Source organism: Oryctolagus cuniculus, chromosome 12 (assembly GCF_051225735.1).
Source record: "Oryctolagus cuniculus isolate XC-2025 breed Fujian yellow rabbit chromosome 12, ASM5122573v1, whole genome shotgun sequence".
Taxonomy (NCBI): Eukaryota; Metazoa; Chordata; class Mammalia; order Lagomorpha; family Leporidae; genus Oryctolagus; species Oryctolagus cuniculus.
This window is the reverse complement of record NC_142878.1, coordinates 12,055,732-12,078,648: the sequence shown is the minus strand read 5'-3', so window position 1 is coordinate 12,078,648 and position 22,917 is coordinate 12,055,732. Positions and strand designations below refer to the sequence as shown.

At 47.9% G+C, this 22,917-nt stretch overlaps 1 protein-coding gene across 4 annotated transcripts in view; it reads left to right on the top strand.

The window, feature by feature from the left end:
- Nucleotides 1-7,435: 7,435 nt before the first annotated feature.
- The window catches only part of MTMR10 (myotubularin related protein 10), a 51,330-nt gene continuing 35,848 nt past the window's right edge, over nt 7,436-22,917 (top strand). For 2 of the 4 annotated variants that reach the window (XM_051822255.3, XM_089311188.1), the window contains exons 1-3: nt 7,615-7,806; nt 8,312-8,372; nt 20,852-20,988. In XM_051822255.3, the coding sequence (XP_051678215.1) occupies nt 7,747-7,806; nt 8,312-8,372; nt 20,852-20,988 (258 nt within the window). In that variant the 5' untranslated portion in view covers nt 7,615-7,746. Of the gene's footprint in view, nt 7,807-8,311; nt 8,373-20,851; nt 20,989-22,917 lie in introns of all 4 variants that reach the window. The other 2 variants (XM_051822254.3, XM_089311189.1) reach the window with 2 other exon arrangements.

The following is a 22,917-nucleotide window of genomic DNA, read 5'->3' as shown; positions in this document are numbered from 1 at the left end:
ATCCACTGGTTCACTCCCTAAATGGCCTCAATAGCCAGGGCTGGACCAGGCTGAAGCCAGGAGCCAGGAGCTCCATCCAGATCTCCCACGTGGGGCAGGGGCCCAAGCACTTGGGCCATCCCCTCCACTGCTTTCTCAGGCACCTTAGCAGCGAGCTAGATCAGAAGTGGAGCAGCTGGGACTCAAACGGGCGCCCATATGGGATGCTGGCTTTGCAGGCCAATGTCTTAGCCCGTTGCACCATATTGCTGGCTCCACATTTTCATTTTTAAAACCTAGAAATTTTGACTGAAGTTAAAATGTAATGGGCTGAATTAAAGTCGTATTTTGTTAGCATATGTTAGTAGTTTTTTGTTTGTTTGTTTGTTTTAGTTAGGTTAGGATCAAACGAAAGTGACAATACTCCAGTGCACACAGACTGATTCATCAGTGTACAAGATTGTATTACCAAATAGCCTAAGAAGTGCCTGCGGGCACATGAGCCTCCAGCAGGTCACTTAAAGAGCAAGCAACCATGTAAGACAGAGAATTAAAGAGAAGGCAAAACACAAGAAAAGGAGGGGCGTGGGGAGATGGGGAGCTGGAAAACAGAATTATAAGGTGCAAGAAGGGAGATGTGGGGAGCAGCCACAAACAGCAGATGTTTCTTTATGGGGCTTTTTTGTTTGTTTTATGTCTCAGTGTTTTTAAGTTACACAACAGGGTGGGGGAGGGGATGCCCAATGATATCCAACAGCACACTCTTAGAACTTAGGGTGGCCAAGAGTTTTGTTAATGTGTAAAAATAAAGTGTGCAAGATACATTTTCTTGTTGTCATATAGTCCTGAACAGCAAACGTGAATTAAATGTACCCCTGGCTATGCTCACGCCTGAGAATGCAAGGTGAAATGGCAAAGGAAGACCTTTCTCTCTGTCTCTCTCTCTGTCCACTCTGCCTGTCAAAAAAAAAAAAAAAAAAAAAAAAAAAAAAAAAAAAAGAATGCAAGGTGAATGCTCCGAGTTGAAGTTCAAACACCCACCATGTACTAGGCCCCCCCAGGCAGACGTCCCAGGGGGCCACGCCACCACCACCACCACCACTCTTGACTATCCAAAATGAGAGGGGGTGGGAAGGGGTCTTCTCTGGCTACAGCAGAGGCTAGACTGAGACCTTGGGTGCTCACAATCTCCCAGGAGCACCTTATTGGAGGTCTCAGGTGTCTCTTTCTCTGGAGCGCACAGCAGGTGCCTCCTGCCTGAAGTTACCACCAGCTGTTAACTTCAGCAAAGCACCTAGAAAGAACCATTGGGTCGGCCGGCGCTGCGGCTCAATAGGCTAATCCTCCGCCTAGCGGCGCCGGCACACCAGGTTCTAGTGCCAGTCGGGGCACCGGATTCTGTCCCGGTTGCCCCTCTTCCAGGCCAGCTCTCTGCTGTGGCCAGGGAGTGCAGTAGAGGATGGCCCAAGTGCTTGGGCCCTGCCATTGGATCAGCGTGGTGCGCCGGCCGCAGCGTGCCGGCCGTGGCAGCCATTGGAGGGTGAACCAATGGCAAAAAGGAAGACCTTTCTCTCTGTCTCTCTCTGTCTCACTCTCCACTCTGCCTGAAAAAAAAAACAAAAACAAACAAAAAAAAAACATTGGGTCAATATCCAGGAATTGGTGGTGGAAGGGTAGGAGAGGTCTCAGTCCGAAATGGACAATGATCATACAAAAGGAGACGCTCGCTCCTGTTCTCACCTGATATGTAGACTGTCACACCACCATGAACTGGCCGGAGGGGGTGGGGGTGGGAAGAGATAGAGACACGGGGGAGATAGAGACAGAGAGGGAGACCGTGGTCTATTGCACAGCAGTGGCCCAATACCTACACGTGATGGCATCTTTCCTTGGAATGAGACTGAGCATTTAACAGATTAGAATCCCTGAACTGGGTTGAATTTGCCAAAAAAGGCTAGGGTGCAGGGTGTGTGTGTGTCTGGCATTTGATAAACAATACACTTCTTTAATAAAACTATTCCCTGTTTTCACATTGCTACACTAAGACGGCACATTCCATTTTATCTGATTCATAAGCGTTTCCTTTGGGTGCCCCCCAAAAGCATCCAGTCTTTTGCCATATTCTAGGGGCAAAGGTTTCTCAGAAGCAGCTGGGGAACCCGCGACAACACGACAGGCCGCTCTGAAGAAGGAACAGCTTCTCTGGAGTCCTCCACCTCTCTGTGCCTCGACCACACAGCCCCCTCCTGAGGGCTCTCCTGTCTGGGTCTCGATGTCTTAATCTTTATTAATATTTATGAATCTTATCTCTGCCCCCATAGAGACAACAACTCAAAGCAGGGGCATAAATCTAGTGCACTAGCAAGAACAGGATTTTTTTGAGAGTGTGAATATCTACCCACATGAGTGGAGTGTGGGCCGCCCACAGAGATACCTGTCATGAGCGGGCTGGGGACTTGCCTGTGAGAAGTCAGAGGATTCCTCAACATGGCCAAGCCCCTCCCACATCTTTTCTGAGATGGGGGCAGTGCCCTAACTGAATACACAAACGGGGTGGAGTTCAGTGTGTATGAGACTCTCTAGGTGCTTAATGGTGCCTCCACATGGGTTTAATGTCCACGTATTCGTTACGTCTCTCCACCTTCCTGGTCCTGGAAGAGATACAGGTGCATCGTAGGAAAGTGGGCATGCGGGACTGACAGGTGAGGGGTGTGGAGTTACAATGCAGGGCTCTGAAAATCTCAGCTCACCTATTCCCGCCTGGTTCCCCCAAATGCCCCACCTTGCTCAAGTATGGGAACCCATGTCCCATTCCCTTCCATATCACTAAAGTGTGTGAAACCTACCTAGGTTTTAGTTGGAAGAGACTTTTTTAAAGATTTATTTTATTTATTTAAAAGGTAGAGTTAGAGAGAGAGCCGGAGAGAAGGATCTTCCATCTGGGTTCACTCCCCAGGTGGCTGCAATGGCCCAGCTGGGCCTGGTGGAAGCCAGGAGCTTCATCTGGGTCTCCCATATGAGTGCAGGGACCAAAGCACTTGGACCATCTTCCACTGCTTTCCCAGGCACATTAGCAGGGAGCTGGATCAGAATTAGAGCAGCCAGATCTCAAACTGGAGCCCATATGGGATGCTGGTGCCGCAGGCAGGAGTTAACCAGCTGCTGCACAATGCCAGACCCTGAAAGGGACTGCTGATGCACCATTTTCAATGGACATTCATCTATGGTGGAACTCCAGGACCTGTGGCCAAGCCGGCTATCCCGAGACCTTTCTTGCATGTGTCAAATGACACCATGCAGCTATCTGTGTGCTAGACCAACTCAGCACTGCTCAAATGTTGAGGGTGTTTGATGTAGGGCACTGCGCCACAGAGCTTGTAATTACATATTTTTAAATCAGTACATCACATTCCCAATGTCATTACAATTTTGTCTAAATGCGGGGAACCAAATATTGGGAACAAATATCCAACTGTCTATTTTTTGTTGCTACAGGATACCTGAGCCTGGCTAATTTACAAAGGTTTACCTGGCTCACAGTTTTGGAGGCTGAAAGCCCAAGACTGAGCGGCCCTGTTAATTCGGTCTCTGAAGAGGGTCCTCTTGGCTGAGTCATGTCACAAGGAAGGTGTCACAAGGATGGGAGTGAGTGACAGGGGGAGAGATTGCTGGGTGAGACAGGAAGTGAGGGTGAAGAAGGGACAGGAACGTCCTGTCTCCAGGCCCCAGCTCCTAAAGTTTCCCCCACTCCCAACCTGGCCACATTTCCATTACATGAACCCCAACCAAGCTTCCACCCAGGGACCTTCAGGGAACACATCTAACCCTCAGCACTGTATATGTTCAATTATCTAACGTAGAACTGTTTCAGAAGAGAATGTCTGTTCTGTGTCAAATATAATAGGAAACAAAACAGAAAAGATTTTTTTCCCCTCATAACACCCAAACACTGGGACACACCTAAGTGAGTTATATCAGCTAAAAAGATCAGTGAGAATTAAGATACAGCTCTCAAGACACCATTATAGGGGCCGGCGCTGAGGTATATTGGGTCAAGCTACTGCCTGGGGTGCCAGCATCCCATATGGGCACTGGTTCAAGTCCCGGCTGCTCCACTTCCCATCCAGCTCTCTGCTATGGCCTGGAAAAGCAGTAGAAGATGGCCCAAGTCCTTGGACCCCTATGGGAGACTTGGAAGAAGCTCCTGGCTCCTCGCTTCAGATTGGCACAGCTCCAGCGGTTGAGGCCATTTGGGGAGTGAACCAATGGATGGAAGACTTTCTCTCTCTCTCCCTCCCTCCCTCCTTCCCTCCCTCACTCTGCCTCTCTGTAACTCTTTCAAGTAAGTAAATATATAAATCTTAAAAAAAAAGACATCATTATAAGTGGCTCTCTCCTTCCAGACTGTAGGATTGTTTAAATTCTGAAAGTACAATGCATTAACACAAAGTTCCTATAGTCCCCCAGCATTTAGTTTTCAAGATCTAAAAATTACTGTTTCATACCAAAAAATGCCTTTTGTTTGCTGAATATTGGAAATGAAGAGAAGTGAAATCTTACTATTTCCTACATTAGAAAGAATTTTAAAGAATTTTTTTGTCATAGAAGATCACAAAAACATACAATTATTTTAAGATGAGCATCCTTTTTAAAAGATTTATTTATTTATTTATTCATTTTGACAGGCAGAGTGGACAATGAGAGAGAGAGACAGAGAGAAAGGTCTTCCTTTTGCCGTTGGTTCACCCTCCAATGGCGCTGTGGCCGGCGCACTGCACTGATCCAAAGCCAGGAGCCAGGTGCTTCTCCTGGTCTCCTATGCGGGTGCAGGGCTCAAGGACTTGGGCCATCCTCCACGGCCTTCCCGGGCCACAGCAGAGAGCTGGCCTGGAAGAGGAGCAACCAGGACAGAATCCGGCGTCCTGACCTGGACTAGAACTCAGGGTGCCGGCACCGCAGGCGGATGATTAGCCTCTTGAGCCTCAGCGCCGGCCAGATTTATCTATTTATTTAAAAGGCAGAGTAACAAAGAAACAGAGATCTTTTATCTGCTGGTTCACTCCCAAACTGGCTTCAATGGCTAGGGCTGGGCCAGGCCAAAGCCAGGAGCTTCCTCTAGGTCTTCCACATGGGTGCAGGGGCCCAAGCACTTGGGCCATCTTCCACTGCTTTCCCAGGCCATAGCAGAGAGCTAAATCGGAAGCAGAGCTGCTGGCACTTGAACCAGTGCCCACATGGGATGCCGGTACTGCAGGCTGCGGCTTAACCCACTGTGCCACAGCACCAGCCCCTGCTGTGTAATTTTTAAATTTAAAAGCTTGCTTTAGGAGACTTCCTGGCCCTGTCTTTTCATCCAGACCCTGTCTTTTCATCCAGACCCTGTCTTTCCTTTGTCTCTATTCTATTTCTTCCACCCAGTTTTGCTGTCAGTCTAGCAGCCTGCCCTCAGTGGGGGTCCCATTGCAGGAGGGAAGTCTAGTAGATTCTTTTTTTCTTTTTTTGTTTTTATTTATTTGACAGGCAGTTAGATGTGGTGGAATGAGAAGGCCACGGCAAGGTGGCCGCTGGCAAGCAAGTGTCAGTTACTCAGGAATAGCTTTGAAACCCACCTGGCAACAGGCTGTGATTGGTTGGGGCATAGACCGCCCCTTGACCGGATTGGCTGGTCTTGGCTATATAAGATGTTGTACCAACTGAAATAAACAAGTTTGCGGGCTGCTTGCCTCAAGTCTGCTTTCACCCAACTACCGGGGTCTGTGTGGTGACTCGCACCTCTTGCCCTCACCACGCTCCTCCTCTCAGAAAGGAATCCACTGCAACATTGTTGAGAAATCAACTGCTACAGACAGTGAGAGAGAGACAGAGAGAAAGGTCTTTCTTCCATTGGTTCACTCCCCAAATGGCTGCCATGGCCAGCGCTGCGCCGATCCAAAGCCAGGAGCCAGGTGCTTCTTCCTGGTCTCCCATGCGGGCGCAGGGGCACAGGCACCTGGGCCATCCTCCACTGCCTTCCCAGGCCACAGCAGAGAGCTGGACTGGAAGAGGAGCAACCGGGATAGAATCCCAACTGGGACTAGAACCCAGGATGCTGGCGCCGCATGTGGAGGATTAGCCTAGTGAGCCGTGGCAACGGCCTAGAGTTAACATCTTAAAGCTCAATTTAAAAATAAATTTAAAGGGGCCTGTGCTGTGGCGCAGAGGTTAAAGCCCTGGCCTGCAGCGCCAGCATCCCATATGGACACCAGTTCATTCCTGGCTGCTCCACTTCTGATCCAGCTCCTTCTTAATGCGCCTGGGAAAGCAACTGAGGATGGCCAAGTCCTTGGGGCCCTGCACCCATGTGGGAGACCCAGAAGCAGCTCTGGGCTCCTGCCTTCCGCCTGGCCAGCCTTGGCAGCTGTGGCCGGCTGGGGAGTGAACCAGCGGATGGAAGATTTCTCTGTCTCTCCTGTGTAACTTTGCTTTTTAAGTAAATTTTTAAAAAGTCTTTTAGAAAAATAATTTTTTAAAAAAGTATAACTACAGTTCCTGGGCAAAATGGAGCTACACGTTATTCAAGCAGGTTAACTACCTAACCAGTGGGATGTCCGGTCTGCAGAGAGAGCCACTTCTTGCATCTTGGTTTGATTTGCAGAGGTTCCCATTAGCACCGCCGGTCAGCGTGCCTGTGGCTTGGCACGGTACACGGGACCCCTCCGTGAGAAGAATCATGCAACGCTGTCTCGGGGTCTAACTCCTCAAAGTACAGGAGCGAGCCAGGACTGCCAGGGTCACCGAGACGCGGCGGGCGAGGGCCGGACACGCCCCGCACGCGTCCCTGGCCACCGACGGCCACGCGCGCAGCGCCAGCGCCTACTCCCGCGGGGGCTGCGGTGCCGGGACGCGCGAGGCCGGGCTGGAGACGGATCCGTCGGCTCCGCGGAGGAGCCCGCGGCTGCCCGCCAGCGTCGCCCGCCCTGTCCCCGCGGCGCCCACGCGCGTCCGCATCCCACGGAACCCAGCAGCCAGAGACACTGACGGGAGGTCCCTGCCCTCTCAAAGTTTCGCGCCAAGGAGACAGGCGGAGGGACGCGGCGGAATCCGCCCCAGGGTCGGCGGGGCTCGTCCCCGTGCGGCACTGCCCGCGCGAGGGTCTGAACCAGGACACCTGGTGGCCCCCCGCCCCGGCCGCGGGCTCCTCCCCGGAGACGTCAACAAATAACGCTCGCCCGCGCCGACTGACTACCGAGCAGCCGCCAAGAGCGCTGTCCCAGGCAGAGGGTCCGTGGGGGACCCGCGACAGCACCGTCTCCACCAGTCTGCCGCCCGGGCACCAGAGAGGGCCGCCGTGACCCTGACCCCTGCGGGCCGCCGTAGGTCCCAGGGGCCCCTGGTGACCCTTGCGGGCCGCCGTAGGTGCGCGCTCCCAAAATGGCTACTCGGCGCCGCGGCCCCCGGCGCTTTAGCTGACCGCCGGGCAGCAGGCCCTCCGCGCCACCGCGGGCCCCGGAGGCAGCGCGGCGTAGAGGCGGGTGCGGCGTCCGCGCCGTCCGCGCCGTCGCTCGGGGCGGGGCGCCGAGCCCCTTCCGGGGATGGGCCCCGGGGCCCGCGTCGGTGCGGCTCTGCCCAGGCTCCTCCCCGCTCGGGCGGGCGCTCCGCCGAGTCCCCGCCCGTCAGCCCGTCCGGCCCGGCCGGCCGCAGACGGGGCCTGGGCGGGCGCACGGGGAGCTCTCGGCCTCGGGGCGTCGGGAGGCGTCGGCGCTGCCGCTGGCCCGCGACGGCGGCACCATGTTCTCGCTCAAGCCGCCCAGACCCACCTTCAGGTCTTACCTCCTGCCGCCGCCTCAGGTAAACAGCCCGCTCCCGCCTCGAGCTTCCGGGGCGCCCCCGGGCCAGCGCGGCCCCGGGGGCAGGGGCAGGGGCCCCGGGGAGGCTGCGCGCGCTGTCCGAGCCGCGACGCGGGCAGTGCCCCCGGGCTCGGTGGAAACTTGGAGGAGGGCGCTCAGCCGTTCTGTGCCCGCAGCCCCGCCGGCTCGGTCCGCCCGGTGCGTGCCGAGGTCCAGGAGAGACCTCGCGGGGAGCTGGGTCGGTTTTCGCCCCGCAGCGCCTGTGTCACCCGGCGGGGCAGGTCACCTGCCCGTCGGATGGGGGAACGCTGGGACGGGCCCAAGCCCCTTATTGGTTTTATTGTCGGTAACGAGCAGGTCTGGAGAGGAGCTGGGCTGAGACGGGAGAGGGGTGCGGGGTGCGGTGGGTGGGATCCGGTGCGCTCCAGGCGTCGTCACTGAGCGGGGACATTGGCCTTCGTGTCTTGAGGGCGGCTTGATGGATTTCAATCGCTCATGTATTTCAGACTGACGATCAGATCAGTGCGGAACCGAAGATTAAAAAACTGGAGCCAGTCCTCTTGCCAGGTAAACGGGGTTCCAGCAGGTACCTGGGCGTCGTGTCTTGATCTCGGAGTAGGGTGTGCTACTCCCCCTGCCTTTGTTTTCAACTCTGTCCAGTTAGAAGCCGGATGCCCGAGAGGAGAAGATGAGCTGCTTAGCATCGACCAGGCCCACAGCAGCAAAAATAATGAGGATTGGTGTTTGCTCTGGGACGTTTCTAGCGTCATTGAAAACTCTGAGGCATATATATCGCTCCCTCAGTCTCTCTTCTTGGTCTCCTGAAATGTCCCTTTTGAAGGGAAGTATGCCTTTAACTGCCTGGGTAGTGAAAGTACTCTTTGCCCGGCTTGTCTGTCTGCAGTTTTGAGCATTTATGATTAGTAGGTCATCATTTTAATGCCTTTTGATAGTTGCAAAGTAACTCGTGGCGCGTCTGTGTCTCTGGAGTGTCAAAGCTCGGTGAACCTGGAGTTGCTCCCTCGGCGGTCGTCTTTGAGGTTGTCAGCTGTATTTGCAAGTTAGCTGGTTGCCCTTTTGGACAGGGTTTCCCAGCACAGCCCCTGTTGACATTTTGGGCCTAGTAATTGTTGAGAGAGCTGTTGGGTACGACCATTCCCTGGCCTCTACCCAGTGGGCGCCAGTCTTACCCCCCTTCCTCCACCAGGTAGTTGCAAGTTAGTTGCCACATCCACAGTGTCTCCAGGCATTGATCGCTGTGTGTGTGTGTGTTACACACCTTGTGGGAACACAGTCTCCAGGTTAGGAATCACTGCTTTAGAACAAGAACTGCCTTGGAGGATTTTAGAGACAGGGTAGGGATTGGAGCTGCGTTTGTTTTAGAGCCTACAAAATAGTATTCAGGTTGTATTTTGAGTCTTGTAACAGTTGTCTAATCATTAGGAAAAGTCAGTCGTTTAATAAGGTTCTTGGGAGAAGGAGCCTGATACTTAGGAAAGCCTGTTTTAAACCTGAAGTATAATCAAATGCCAGTTTGTGTGGCTTCTCACAGCATTTTAAAATCTCAGTCATTATGTAAAGTCACCTTTAAGGAGTATCAATTAAAATCTTACCCATAATAACTGGAAAAGTAGAGACGGGCACATTATAAACATCGACCTTTGGCTCCATATGGTATAAACTAACCCATAACCTTCTTAAATTTTGTTATGGGCCTTAGTTATACATGTTTCTCCTTGATTTCCTCCGTGTTTTTCATCCAAGCTATGTGCTAATTCATCCTTTGTACCCTTCCTCAGGGTGAAAACCAGAATTACTGAGTAACGCTTGCGCCCTGTGTGTGCTCTCGCTTAGTCTTAGTCACTGCAGGCGTTGGAATAGCAGACGGGAAGCGGCTCGTCTTGAATGAGTGCCTGGGAGTTGCTGGACTTCGGCTTCCTCGACTTCGGACAGGCCTGGTCTGAGGCCTTCACGCCCCCCCGCTATGACTCCAGTCAACACATAGTCTTAGCTTCTCAGGATGATGCCTGATGTTTTAGAGCCGGCTTTTAAGTTTAAGATGTGCTCATGAGAACTGTTTAAAAAACTTGGGATTTCTCATTGAAGGATTATCCTGTAAAATTACTAAAAAATCACCTTTCTATAGAAAAGTCAGTTTTTTGAGAAAGATTTGATATCCAGTTCCTGCCTGTAAGTGGTTTACTTGTCCTAGAAATGATAGCCAAATCTGGGTCTTTTAATGGCCTATTAAGGAATTATCTGGCTGTGTTAATTTTTCTTGCATTGAATTCCACATCATAGCTAACCTGTGAACATGGCTGTGTCATCCAGCCTTCTGTTGGTACTTGACCTATCCTTAAAGAACCCTGAACCAATCCCAAATTGTTTGTTTTTTTTTTTTTAAAGATTTATTTATTTATTTATTTGAAAGAGTTATGCAGAGAGAGAGAGGGGTCTTCCATCCACTGGTTCACTCTTCAGTTGGTTGCAATGGCTGGAGCTGCGCCAGTCCAAAGCCAGGAGCTAGGAGCTTCTTCCAGGTCTCCCATGTGGGTGCAGGGGCCCAAAGACTTGGGCCATCTTCTACTGCTTTCCCAGACCACAGCAAAGAGCTGGATCAGAAGTGGAGCAGCCAGGACTCAAACTGGTGCCCATATAGGCTGCCAGCACTGCAGGTGGCAGCCTCACCCGCTGTGCCACAGCACCTGTCCCCCAAATTGTTGTGTCTTTTGCCCTTCCTTCTCGTGCCCTCTGTTTTTATCTTCTCACCCTGGTCTTTCCACACTTGTCTGAGTGTGTTCTCCCTGACCGTCCTACAGTGGCCTCTCTCTCCTGCTCTACCTCTTGTGTCACATCTCTGAATACCACTAGAACCTCTGTTGCTTCTCCTTTGACCCTTACCCTTCTGCTACACTCATGAACTCTGTAGACAAGTGGGAAGTAACTGAAGTGTTGGTGACCTATGACCGAGGCTAGAGGCTGCTAATGTGGCGCAGTGTGTAAAGCTAACGCCTGTAATGCCAGCATCCTGTGAGAGCACCAGTTGGAGACCCAGCTGTTCCACTTCCAATCTGACTCCCTGCTAATATGCCTGAGAAGGCAGCGGAAGATGGCTCAAGTCATGGACCCTTGCCACCCATCTGGGAGGCCTCGATGGAGCTCTAGGCTTGTGGCTTTGGTCTGGCCCAGCCCTGGTCGGTCTGTCTGTCTCTCTGTCTCTCTCTCTCTGTAACTCTGCCTTTCAAATAAGTAAACAAATCTTTAAAATAAATGAAGACCTAGGCTAGGCTAGGGCTTTTACTGAGGGGTTGAAGAATGTATTCTGGCTTTCATTATAGTCAGGAATCAGGAGAAAACTTAGCCAAGTCACCTGTGGCTTCACCCGGGCACACAGGACAAAAAGTAATTGTTCAGAAATCTAGTCTCGTGTGCTGTGTTTTGGCATCATGCCTTGGGTCCTAGGATATCTTACTTCAGGTGCCCGAAGTTTGAACTCTTAATTCAATAAGCAGATGAAAATTAGAACACAAAATCAATTGTTTATTTGTGTGCAGTCACCATGTGTTCTTTTGGGACATAACAAGGCTAATTTTAAAACGTTTCTCATCTTTTATTAAGTAAAGAAAATAGAAGAAATTGACTAGTGATTTAATTTAGGCTGTGGCTTGTGTTCATAATCTTCAGCTTTCCTGGTTTGTAAAGCCCCTTGAGGTGGAGCCCGTACCCGACTGAAATCCCTGGTGCTGATGTCCGGCATGCCTGGGCCGCGGGGACGCTGCAGGGCCTGCTGCACGAGTGGCTGAAGGACTCCTGCCTGCTCACACGGCTCCCTTAGCCGTGCACACAGATCAGCTCCCAGACAGAAGGATAAAAGGAAGACTTACTTGATGCCAAGTATCTCACAAGTGTTCTCCTAGAGCCTAGGTTGAAGGGTTGAAATCCAGCACTCTGTCGAAGTCGTTAGCCTTAGCGTACTTTTTGTTCATCTTCCATCGTAATGTGAGTCTGTCTTTGGTTAATTGATCATGTATGTGTAAAGTCACTCCAGTACTTTCTAACATTCAAGCGAGAATTTTAAAACGTATGTGTGTAAATGTGTATATGTTTGTGTTCCAGCATATTTGTTAAGGGCGTGGAATGTTGGTCTATGCCTGTCGCCTTTCGGCTAGCTGCCGGACTGGTGGAGTGGTTCAGGGCGAGCTTCGGTGTGTCCTGGGTGCCAGGCTCTGTACTAGCTGGCGAAGGGACTGGAAGTGCTGTGTGCTTGTATGGCAGCAAGACCCAGGTGATCTCCAAGCTGCCTGTGTAAGAGGTAGAAAATTGTGACCTAGATCAACCTAGGGGTTGGCGAAGTCCAGCCAGGGCCTGGCCTCAAATCTGGGTGAAGTGTTTACCCACCCTTGCTCACAATGAGACAGTTACGAATGTAGCCTTCTTCCATAAAGCCAGGTTTATTTGGTTTAAGGCTCACCCCTCATGCTGAGGTACGTCCTTCTACCTTCTTTGGGGGTGTGTATGTTATTTATGATGGTGGTAGTAGCTAGTCCTCCTAACAGCACTGTCGAGTCAGGTACCATTTGGTACTCATGTGACAGATGAGACAACTATAATGTGCAGAGGTGAAGTAGCTTGCCTGGTGTTGAGCAGCTAGCAAGGGCAGAGCCAGAGTTCTGTGCCCAGCTTCTAGCCTGTGCCTCTAACCGTGGAGCAGCATGGCCTGCCTGGCTGCACGGTGACAGTAGGGTGCAGATTGCATGTCAGCCAGAGGGAGTTCTGTCCTTGCCTGTACCCTTTTCACAGCAGTGACAGATTTTGACCGTGTGCAAGGAGAATCTTACAGTTTCAGCTGCCAGAAAGCAGAATGTCGTGGGAGACAGTGGACTTCCGGTTGCTGGCTGCTCCAAAGCAGAGGCTGGGGATGCCGGTGACATCTTTGTGGCGAGGATGGAAGATTTGTAGGGAGTAGGACTTGAAAGTATCTGCTGTCTTTCAACCCGAGGCCTGATCGTTTTAAGGGTCTGTGAGCTGGGAGGGAGAAGAGTTGAAATGCTAGGGCTAGCAATAGTTCCACAGTTATGGAATGTGTGCTCCACGTTCGTGGCAGGGAGGTAGAAGGATTGAAGAGGTGGGGAGCTGCTTGTTCACTGGGGACCTGCTGAGAACAGAGGTTGTGAGACCTCAGAGAAGGGCACCTCAGCCAGATGTGGGGCTAGGGCAGGGCTGTCAGAAAAGGCTTCCAGGAAATGCTTTGTTCTGTGGATCTTGAATGCCTGCTACACCTTTGCTGCTGTGCTGAGGCTGTGTGTCACTCAGTTCTTTCCCTCTTCCCATGGACAGTGCTGACAGCACTTTTATTATTGGAATTAACCATGAGATTGATGGTGAATGCACTGATTGTGAGAGCCTTTTGTAATCAGATCAGCAACATGTGCAACCGTGGGCCATCTGGAAAATGGCAGTAACCATTGTTGTGTAGCTGTCTTGTTTGTGGTTTACGTATTTCCTCTTTGGATCACTTAATGTACTGTGTTTGTTTTCTGCTTCACTGTCAGTCTTTCTCTCTTTTTTTAAGATTTTATTTATTTTTTATTTGAGAGGTAGAGTTACAGACAGTGAGAGGGAGAGACAGAGAAAGATCTTCCTTCCATTGTTTCATTCCCTGATTGGCCACAACGTTGGGAGCTCGGCCGATCTGAAGCCAGGAGCCAGAAGCTTCTTGTGGGTCTCCCACGTGGGTGCAGGGGCCCAAGGACTTGGGCCATATTCTACTGCTTTCCCAGGCCACAGCAAAGAGCTGCATCAGAAGTGGAGCAGCCGGGACTAGAACCCGTGCCCATATGGGATGCTGGCACTGCAGGCGGCAGCTTTACCCACAAAGCCATAGCACTGGCCCCAACTCTGACTTTCAAATGAGTAAATACAAATCTTTTTCTTTAAAAAAAAAAAAAGAAACTCCTTATGAACCTTCATACATACAGTCTTACTAAAACAGGATAGAAATCCAAATTCTTTAATCTACAATTTTTTTTTTTTTTCTTTTTTGACAGGCAGAGTGGACAGTGAGAGAGACAGAGAGAAAGGTCTTCCTTTTGCCTTTGGTTCACACTCCAGTGGCCGCCGAGGCCGGCACGCTGCGGCCGGCACACTGTGCTGATCCGAAGGCAGGAGCCAGGTGTTTCTCCTGGTCTCCCATGGGGTGCAGGGCCCAGGCACTTGGGCCATCCTCCACTGCACTCCCGGGCCATAGCAGAGAGCTGGCCTGGAAGAGGGGCAACCGGGACAGAATCCGGCGCCCTGACTGGGACTAGAACCCGGTGTGCCGGCACCGCAAGGTGGAGGATTAGCCTGTTGAGCCACGGCGCCGGCTAATCTACAATTTTCTAACACTCTCTGACCTCAATCAGGAAGATTCCTTACTGTCTCCCAGATGTCTTCTTCCTTATTTAGGCCTTTGTTGCAATTACTTTATGTTCTATACTATCCCAACCCTCTTCTCTTTTCAAAATTTCATTCTAGTCACTTCTGAGGTCTGCATTATAACTGTTCCATTGTGGCTAGCACTCACTGAATGGGTACTTGACTACATGCTTTTTTGTATTGCATGTGACCATGACTGGTAGAGTCAGACCTTCTTAGTAACAGTGACAAAGTCAGATATTTTGTATTTGTCTTCTACATAGTTGTACCTTCCCATAATACCTTTCAGGCTACTTTAATTCCTGAATTTATTTAAAACTGGGATGACCAAGTTTATCTGAGACTGACCTAATTTTAGAGCTAAAAATCCACATATTGGGGAAATGCCTCCATTCTAGGTAAAATGGTACAGTAGGTCATCCTACTTAAACCACAGGTTAGGGAGTAGACGTTTAGACTAGTGGTTAAAACACCCCTGTCCCACATCAGAGTGCCTGCATTCTCTTCCTGGTTCCCAGCTCAAGTCTTCCCTTGGAAGTAATCATGAGAGCTCAGAGTAGTTGGGTTCCTGCCATGCCACCCACCTGGGAGGCCTGTGGTGCCCTGGCCTATCCCAGGCTATTTCAGGCATTTGGGGAGTAAGCCAGCAGAAGGGAGCACTCCCTCTCTCTCTGTTTCCGTGTCTGTTTCACAAATAAAATAATAAAGTCATAGGTTGAATTATGTGTTTGGCCTTTACACATTCCATAAGTAAGTTAGCTACTGTGCACAATGATATTTTCTCTTAGTCTATTTTCCAAACTAAAATTTATAAGAAAATGTATTTCTATTCATCAAACATGTATTGACTTATAAATGTGTAACATGTTAGGAAAGATAATATAATATAATTGATCCTCAAGGAGTTAAAAACTTTCCTAGCTGTTAGCATTTGGAAATGTATTAACTTTAATTACATTTCCTTTCCTATTTATCTTTTCAGATGGAAAGAAGGGCCTTAAGAAAACTGATGATTCCTTCCCTGGGAGGAATTGTAGAAACCGTTAGCTGATATTCTGACGTAGAAGGTTTTTCTGTGATGCTTTTTGCTTACCCACACTGAAGCTAATCTGCTTGCTTTATTGTCTATGAGGCTTCCCATGACTTCCCACCAGTGTGGGTAGTTCTGCATGGCTGATGGCGTGAAGCGCCGTGCTGATACGAGCACGGTGCGTGCTTACGTCGCCTAGCACATGCCTCTTCACGGAATATGAAGCCCAGGATACAGGCTCAGTGCCCTCTTCATGCTTTTATTATGAGCTTCTTCTTCAAGGCTACTAATTTAAAATGTAAACAAAAACAGTCCAAGTACTTTTCTTTTATGTGTCTATTTAGAAAGAGGCCATCTTTGCCTGCTTTCTCTTTGTTGGCTAGTTTTCTGGCCCACAGTTTACAGTATATGGCAGTAGCTTAATGCGACAGCTCCTATCCTTTTTTTCTAGGTTATCAGCAGAAACTTGTTAGGTGAGCAGACAGGGCTTTGTGCTTTGTGCTGAGCTCTTTGGTGAGAAAGGAGCCTTTTGACACCTGGCTCTTCCGGACACCTTCCAGAAAAGGTGGTCTGTTACTGCTCTGAGTGTCCTCCAGAGCTCTGTGGGGTCGTGGCCACACTGCAGATTAAAGCACCAGCCCTCAGATGCCAAGCCCCAACTGCATCTTCTAAGCCTTGTCTCACATAATTTTTTTTTAAAAAAGATTTGTGTTTTTATTTGAAAGAGTTACACAGAGAGAAGAGAGGCAGAGAGAGAGAGCGAGAGGTCTTCCATCCGCTGGTTCACTCCCTAGATGGCCTCAATGCCTGGAGCTGTGCCGATCTGAAGCCAGGAGCCAGGAGCTTCTTCTGGTGTCCCACGCGGGTGCAGGGGCCAAGGACTTGGGCCACCTTCCACTGCTTTCCCAGGCCATAGCAGAGAGCTGGATCAGAAGTGGAGCAGCTAGGACTCGAATCAGGGCCCATATGGGATGCTGACACTGCAGGTGGCAGCTTTATCCACTACACCACAGTGTCAGCCCATGCCTCACATAATTTTGAGAGTTGTCACCCAACTTACCATCTCCGATGTGAGTTGGCCAACCTGTTCTGTAATGTGCCTTGTAGTAAATGTTTTAGGCTGTGGTATAGTAAGTTAAACTTCGGCCTGTAGTGCCGACATCCCATATGGACCCTGGTTTGAGTCCCAGCTGCTTTACTTCCCATCCAGCTCCCTGCTAATGACCTGGGAAAGCAGTAGAAGATAGTCCAAGTGCTTAGGCCCCTGTATCCACATGGGAGACTCAGAAGAAGCTCCTAGCTCCTGGCTTCAGATCAGCCCTGCTCTGGCCATTGGGGCCATTTGGGGAGTGAATCAGCAGATGGAAAACCTCTCTGTCTCACCCTCTCTCTGTCTTGAACTGTACTTTTCAAATAAATAAATAAATCTTTTTTTTTTTTTTTTAAAGTCTCAGGTTTTGTAGGCTATAAGGTCTCTGTTGTGGGTGCTCAGCTCTCCTTTGTGCCTTGCAAGCAGTCAAATGCAGTACACAAACGAATCGGCATGCCTATGTTTTATTAAAATCTTATTTACAAAAATAAGGCTCTGTTTGGCCCGTGGTCCGTGGTTGACTATCTCCTAGACCAGGGTGGGGAATGTCTGGCCTACTGGCTGTCGTAGGCCTTTGCAATCATTTGGTCTGGGCCTGCCAAGGCAACCATAGGTGGGACTTGCAATGGAATAAGTTTATAGGAGGCTGATTTCTAAGTGGATACTTTTGTATAGCCTATGAATGATGTTACAAACATCCAAATGGCCATTGACAGAAAAAAAGCTCCACCCCGTCCTGGACCCGTTAAATGCATTCTCCTTTTCTTTGTCTCATTCTCATTGCATTCATAGGCTTTACTTTCTACTTTTGTGTCAGAAAATCAGGTTTCTAGAGAAGGGATCTTGTGTGTGCCTCATAAATACAGTTAGCTGATGGTTGTGGTATAGCTGTAACATCCTGGTCACAAGCTCTCTATCTCTTCCTTTCCGTTATTACCTAGGCTCCACTTCTCCAGAATCTAAAATCCCGTTGTGTGGTTTGTGTTGTGTTGTTTTGAAGACTGATTGATTTATTTGAAAGGCAGGTTAGAGAGAGAGGAAGCGGTAAAGAGAGATCTTCTGTCTACTGTTCACTCCCCAAATGGCCTCAATGGCTACGGCTGGACTAAGCTGAAGCTAGGAGCCTGGAACTCCATCCAGGTCTCCCACGTGGGTGGCAGTGTCCCAGGTACTTGGGTCATCTTCTGTTGCTTTCCCAGGTGCATTAACAGGCAGCTGGATCTGAAGCAGAGCAGCTAGGACTTAGCCAGTGCTCATATGGATGCTGGCATCACAGGTGGTGGCTTAACCCACTACACCACAATGCCAGCACTCTTTTGGTTTTTAAATAAACTTTTATTTCAGTACAACATATAAGAAGTATGTATGAGTTGTAAGTGTTAGAACTGGATGAGATTTTGTAGCATTGCTTCAAGAGTCCTTTTCTGGGTAGGTGGGGTGGGTAAAGAAGGTGGCACAGTGTGAGGTAACACATAGGGGGATACTCCAAGCCTGTAGTTTTGGCACAAGGACATTCGTGTTACAGGGATGTGTCCTCTAACTCTGAACTGAGAATAATTAGGTTAGTTGTTTAAGTTAAAGGCCCACTCAAAGCTGCTGGCTAAGATTTATTGGGGAGAAAGGGTGAAGTATTCAATAACCCAGATATGAGAATTGGCAAACTTCCTGTTCAAGGGCATTTAGAGGATTTAAATGTTGTATTTGAATTATTCAGTGAATTCTGATGTATGTCTTTGCAATTTTTAATTTTTCACAGTAGAATGCAGTTACGACCAGTACTTTGTATCTTTAAAATCAATTTTGGTGCTTGCTGTATCTCTCTGTAGTACATTTAGTAACTTTATGCAAATATAGGGAGATAGGTTTCGGATTTGAAATTATAACATTGAGTTGTAAGTTCCAAATTTACTTCTTACTATTTTTAAATTGTAGGAAAGTGGGTCCAACAGGTCCCTTGTCTGTGCATTAAGGAAAACATCGACTTTCCATACTTACAGGCCGGTTAGAGAACCAGGCAGGACAAGCGGAGAAACTCCCAGTGGTTGATTTTTACAGTGCCTCCCTGCGTGTGTAATCCAACAGTAGTAGTTTGCGACATTTTCCCAGCTTTATGTATGTTTACCCAGAGAGCCCTTTTCTTCCAAGCCCACTTCGCTGCTTGGCCATGTTGAATTACTGATTTCCATCCTGTCTGGAATAGTTTGTGCTAGCTGGTAAACCTGGTGTAGTGCAGTGACTTCAGTCATCTACACGTTTAACACTTCATTTCGCAGGCACCTACCATGTGGTAAGCACTGTTTTAACAGTGTGCTAACATTTCAATATTGATTAAAAGTCAGTCCATCTTTTACCCTTATAGGATCCTGACGGTGAGGCAGGCATTAATTTGAAAATATATGTGAGGCCGACGCCGCGGCTCACTAGGCTAATCCTCCGCCTTGCGGCGCCGGCACACTGGGTTCTAGTCCCGGTCGGGGCGCCGGATTCTGTCCCGGTTGCCCCTCTTCCAGGCCAGCTCTCTGCTGTGGCCCGGGAGTGCAGTGGAGGATGGCCCAGGTGCTTGGGCCCGGCACCCCATGGGAGACCAGGAGAAGCACCTGGCTCCCGGCTCCTGCCATCGGATCAGCGCAGTGCGCGCTGCGGCGGCCATTGGAGGGTAAACCAACGGCAAAGGAAGACCTTTCTCTCTGTCTCTCTCTCTCACTGTCCACTCTGCCTGTCAAAAAATAAATTAAAAAAATAAATAAATAAAAAAAAAAGAAAATATATGTGAGAACACTTCAAAAAGTTCATGGAAAATGGTATTAAAAGATGAGTATTTGGTGTAAAAAACCTTGAAAATCATGACCATTTTCTAATAATTTGCATTTTACATGAAGTTTTTGAAGATCCCATGTATATAAAATTATAGCACTATGTGAGTATTAGAATTATGTGATTATATGGAAGGAGGATTAATGTAGGCAGGAACATTTTAAAAGAGAAGGTATTCCTGAGAGAGTGACTGGGCGAAGAGCAGGGTATCCCGAGAGGAAGCTTGCGCTTAGACTGCATCGATGGAAATGCTGTGGCACATGTTGGGAGTGTGGACGGCTGTTGTGGTGAAGCAGGGAGCTGAGGTGGAGGATGCTGGCTACGTGTGCCAGGGCCATAGAAGGAAGCTGGTCTTCGGAACGGAAACAGACCCACGTGGTTTGAGCCAAGAATGTAACATGAATAGATTTTAATTAAATCTTCAAATAAGTTAGGGGAGCTGTTCTTAAAACTAGCCTTACACATTTTAAGAACTTTGAGTAGGAGCTTTTGTAACTCACACCTACTGTAGCATTTTTGTTAGTGGATTATTCTGAGATGGTAGTTTCATTCTTCATGAATTGGTAGGTGTTTGGGGAGTGACTTCAGACAGAGTCTATCCATCACTGTTGAAGATTTGTTTGTTTGTTTGTTTGTTTGATTTACTCAAAAGCCAGAGTGATGGAGAGACAGAGACACAGAGATCCTCCATCTGGTGGTTCACTTCCCAAATGGCCACAATAGCTGAGTATGAACCAGGCTAACCCCAGGAGCTGGGAATGCATTTGGGTCTCCCACATGGGTGGCGGGGGCCCAAGTTCCTGGGCCGTCTGCTGCCTTCCGAAGCGCGTTAGCAGGAAGCTGGATTGAAGCAGGGGAGCAGGGCCTCAAAGCAGTGCTCCAGTCTGGGACGGCGGCATCACAAGTGTGGTTTGACCCCCTCTGCCACAGTGCTGGCCCCTGTTAGAGATTTGTGTAATGATAGAAAAAGCCAAGTAAATCAGTACCCTAACTTCACCACCGGCTCTAGAGACTAATGGCTTAAAGATGTTCCCAGATCTAGTTGAGTTTTAGATCTTGAAATTAAGGGTTAATGATAACCGAGTTTTAAATGGACTATAGAAAATTACTCCTCTAAGGCACATTGTAACTTTTATTTTGGTTTCTTAAATTTATTTCTTCAATCTTTTGAACTCAATGTATATTTTAAGGTTTGTTGCCTACTAAGTTATGATTTGAGTGCATAGAGAAGCTGGATTTGGCTTTATGTAATGTATTTTAAAATAAAACTGAACTCTTTCTCATTTTTTTAATAAACGGGATCAGAGATGCTGGTTTTCGAGATCAGGTCACGTGTGAGTAGAACACAGATCTTCCATGAGGGCACCGTGAAAGAGAAGGTGCCGTTCATTTCTTCTCCAGAGTGCCCTTTGGCAGATACCTGAGGGGCTGAGGCACGGAGAAGAGTGCGGACTCAGCTCAGCCTTCTTCTGGTTCCACTGCCATAGGCCCCTAACCGCTCACCTCAGTTCCCATGCCTCACAAATGGAGGATGGTGCTTTTTGTTGTCCCTTTTTAGAGCACCCGGGAAGTAATCGGTGAATAGTCCTCTTATTGTCATCATCATGAACTGTTTGTTCTAGCTTGCACAGTGACTGTTGACATTTTATGGTGTAGTTATAGCTTACACATTTTTTTCCATTTTTTTTTTTTAAGGAGAAATTGTTGTAAATGAAGTCAATTTTGTGAGAAAATGCATTGCAACAGACACAAGTCAGTATGATCTATGGGGAAAGCTGATATGCAGTAACTTCAAAATCTCCTTCATTACAGATGACCCAATGCCCTTGCAGGTATGTTTTGCTTGTACACTGTTTAATTGTGTCAGGGTGTGTGACGTACTGTAAGTAGTACATATTATTATAAGTCAGTGTGGAAAAATTATAATACAATTATTAGTAACTGATAAAATGTTGGGAATGCATTAAGATTCAAAATAAAGTTTGAAAAGAATGTTGGGATTTTAATAAGCAATAGAATTAATGAGGAGATTTAAAAAAAAATACCTTGCTTTGTTTGTTCTCTGTGATCATTGATATATAGGATATATAACCTTTATGTAAAAGGGAATTACTTTCTTCCAAATCTTTCAACCTGCTTATAAAAACAAACATATTTTGGTTTTTATTTTTTTTTAATATTTTTTATTTATATACTTGAAAGGCAGAGTTATAGAGAGAGGGAGAGAGGGAGGGAAGGAGACAGAAAGATCTTCCATCCACTGGTTCATTAACCCAATGGCTGCAATGGCTAGGACTGGGCCAGACTGAATCCAGGAGCCAGGAGCTTCTTCTGGGTCCCCCACGGGGGTGCAGGAGCCCAAGAACTTGGGCCATCCTCTGCTGCTCTCCTAGGCACATTAGGAAACTGGAGCAGAAGTGGAGCAGCTGGGACTCAAACCAGTGCCAATACAGGATGCTAGCATTGGAGGCTGCAGCCCAGCCTGCTGCGCCACAGCGCTGGACCCTCCTTTTTTTTATTAGTCAAAAGAACTTAATTAACAATTTTTTTTATGTTTTATGGGTTTTATTTTTTAATTAATTCATTCTGTTCTCAAAACATCAGATTCTAATTTCTAGTGTATAACAAGAATGAGGAAAACTATTGATGAGCTCTTTCTTTAATAACCTTTGAACTGGGACCAGTTTTGTGGCATAGTAGGTTAAGCCATAGCCTGTGACACCAGCATCCGTTTTGGGCACTGGTTTGAGTCCCAGCTGTTCTACCTCTCATCCAGCTCCCTGCTAATGTGCTTGGGAAAGCAGCAGAAGATGGTCCAAGCACTTGGGCCCCTGCACCCATGTAGGAGGCCTTGATGAAGCTCCTGCTTCTGCTTGGCCCAGCCCAGGCAGTTGTGGACATCTGGGGAGAGAACCAGCGGATGGAAGATTCTCTCTCTCTCTCTCTCTTTCTCTTTCTATGTAATCCTTTCAAATAAATAAATAAATCTTAAAAAGAAAAAAACCTCTTGAACTATTATATTCTTACTGAAAAGCAAAGTTTATTTTTAAAAAAGTTTTAGTCATTGATTTCATTTACAGGTCCTGGACTTTTCTTTCAGCTCTTTTTCTTTTGATTTATAAAGTGTTACACACATTTGTTCCCAAGATCTCTATTTATTATAGTAATTGTTGTCTAATGAAATATTGCTTATTAACCATAGACTTTGCATTGAATGGTCTCACTGTGGATAACTATTTTTCATATAGTCATTTATTAATTTATGTGCTTGTTACAATTTATGTGTTTATTACAGTCTTCTGTAGGTATATTTAGAATAAACTTGAGGTATTACCAATACGTTGTATATAAAGATACTGGCTTATTGGATGTAGACTTGGGTTTTTCCTTAGGTTTTTTTTTTTGTATCATTATGATCTCTGGCCCTAGCATTCAGTGTAAATGAGCAGCATATACCTGGAGCAGCTTAAATCTGGTATCATTAATAGGAAAAACAAACCAGTTCCCTGCTGCCAGCAAGTTGAAATTCTCTGTCAACTGTGTTCTTAGTTTGAAAAATGAGTATAAAACATTGATTTAACAGGGGAAAAAAATGTTATAGTTTGTCAAAAGCTTTTTCTGAAGTATTTTTTCCTGGTGGGCTTTCTGCTCTAAGAAGATATTTTCTACTCTTAAAATCTCCATTATGAAAATCATGTATGATTTTACCCCATTGTAATGCAATGACCTAGGAGCCCCTTTTTCTTCATTTTTCATTTTGT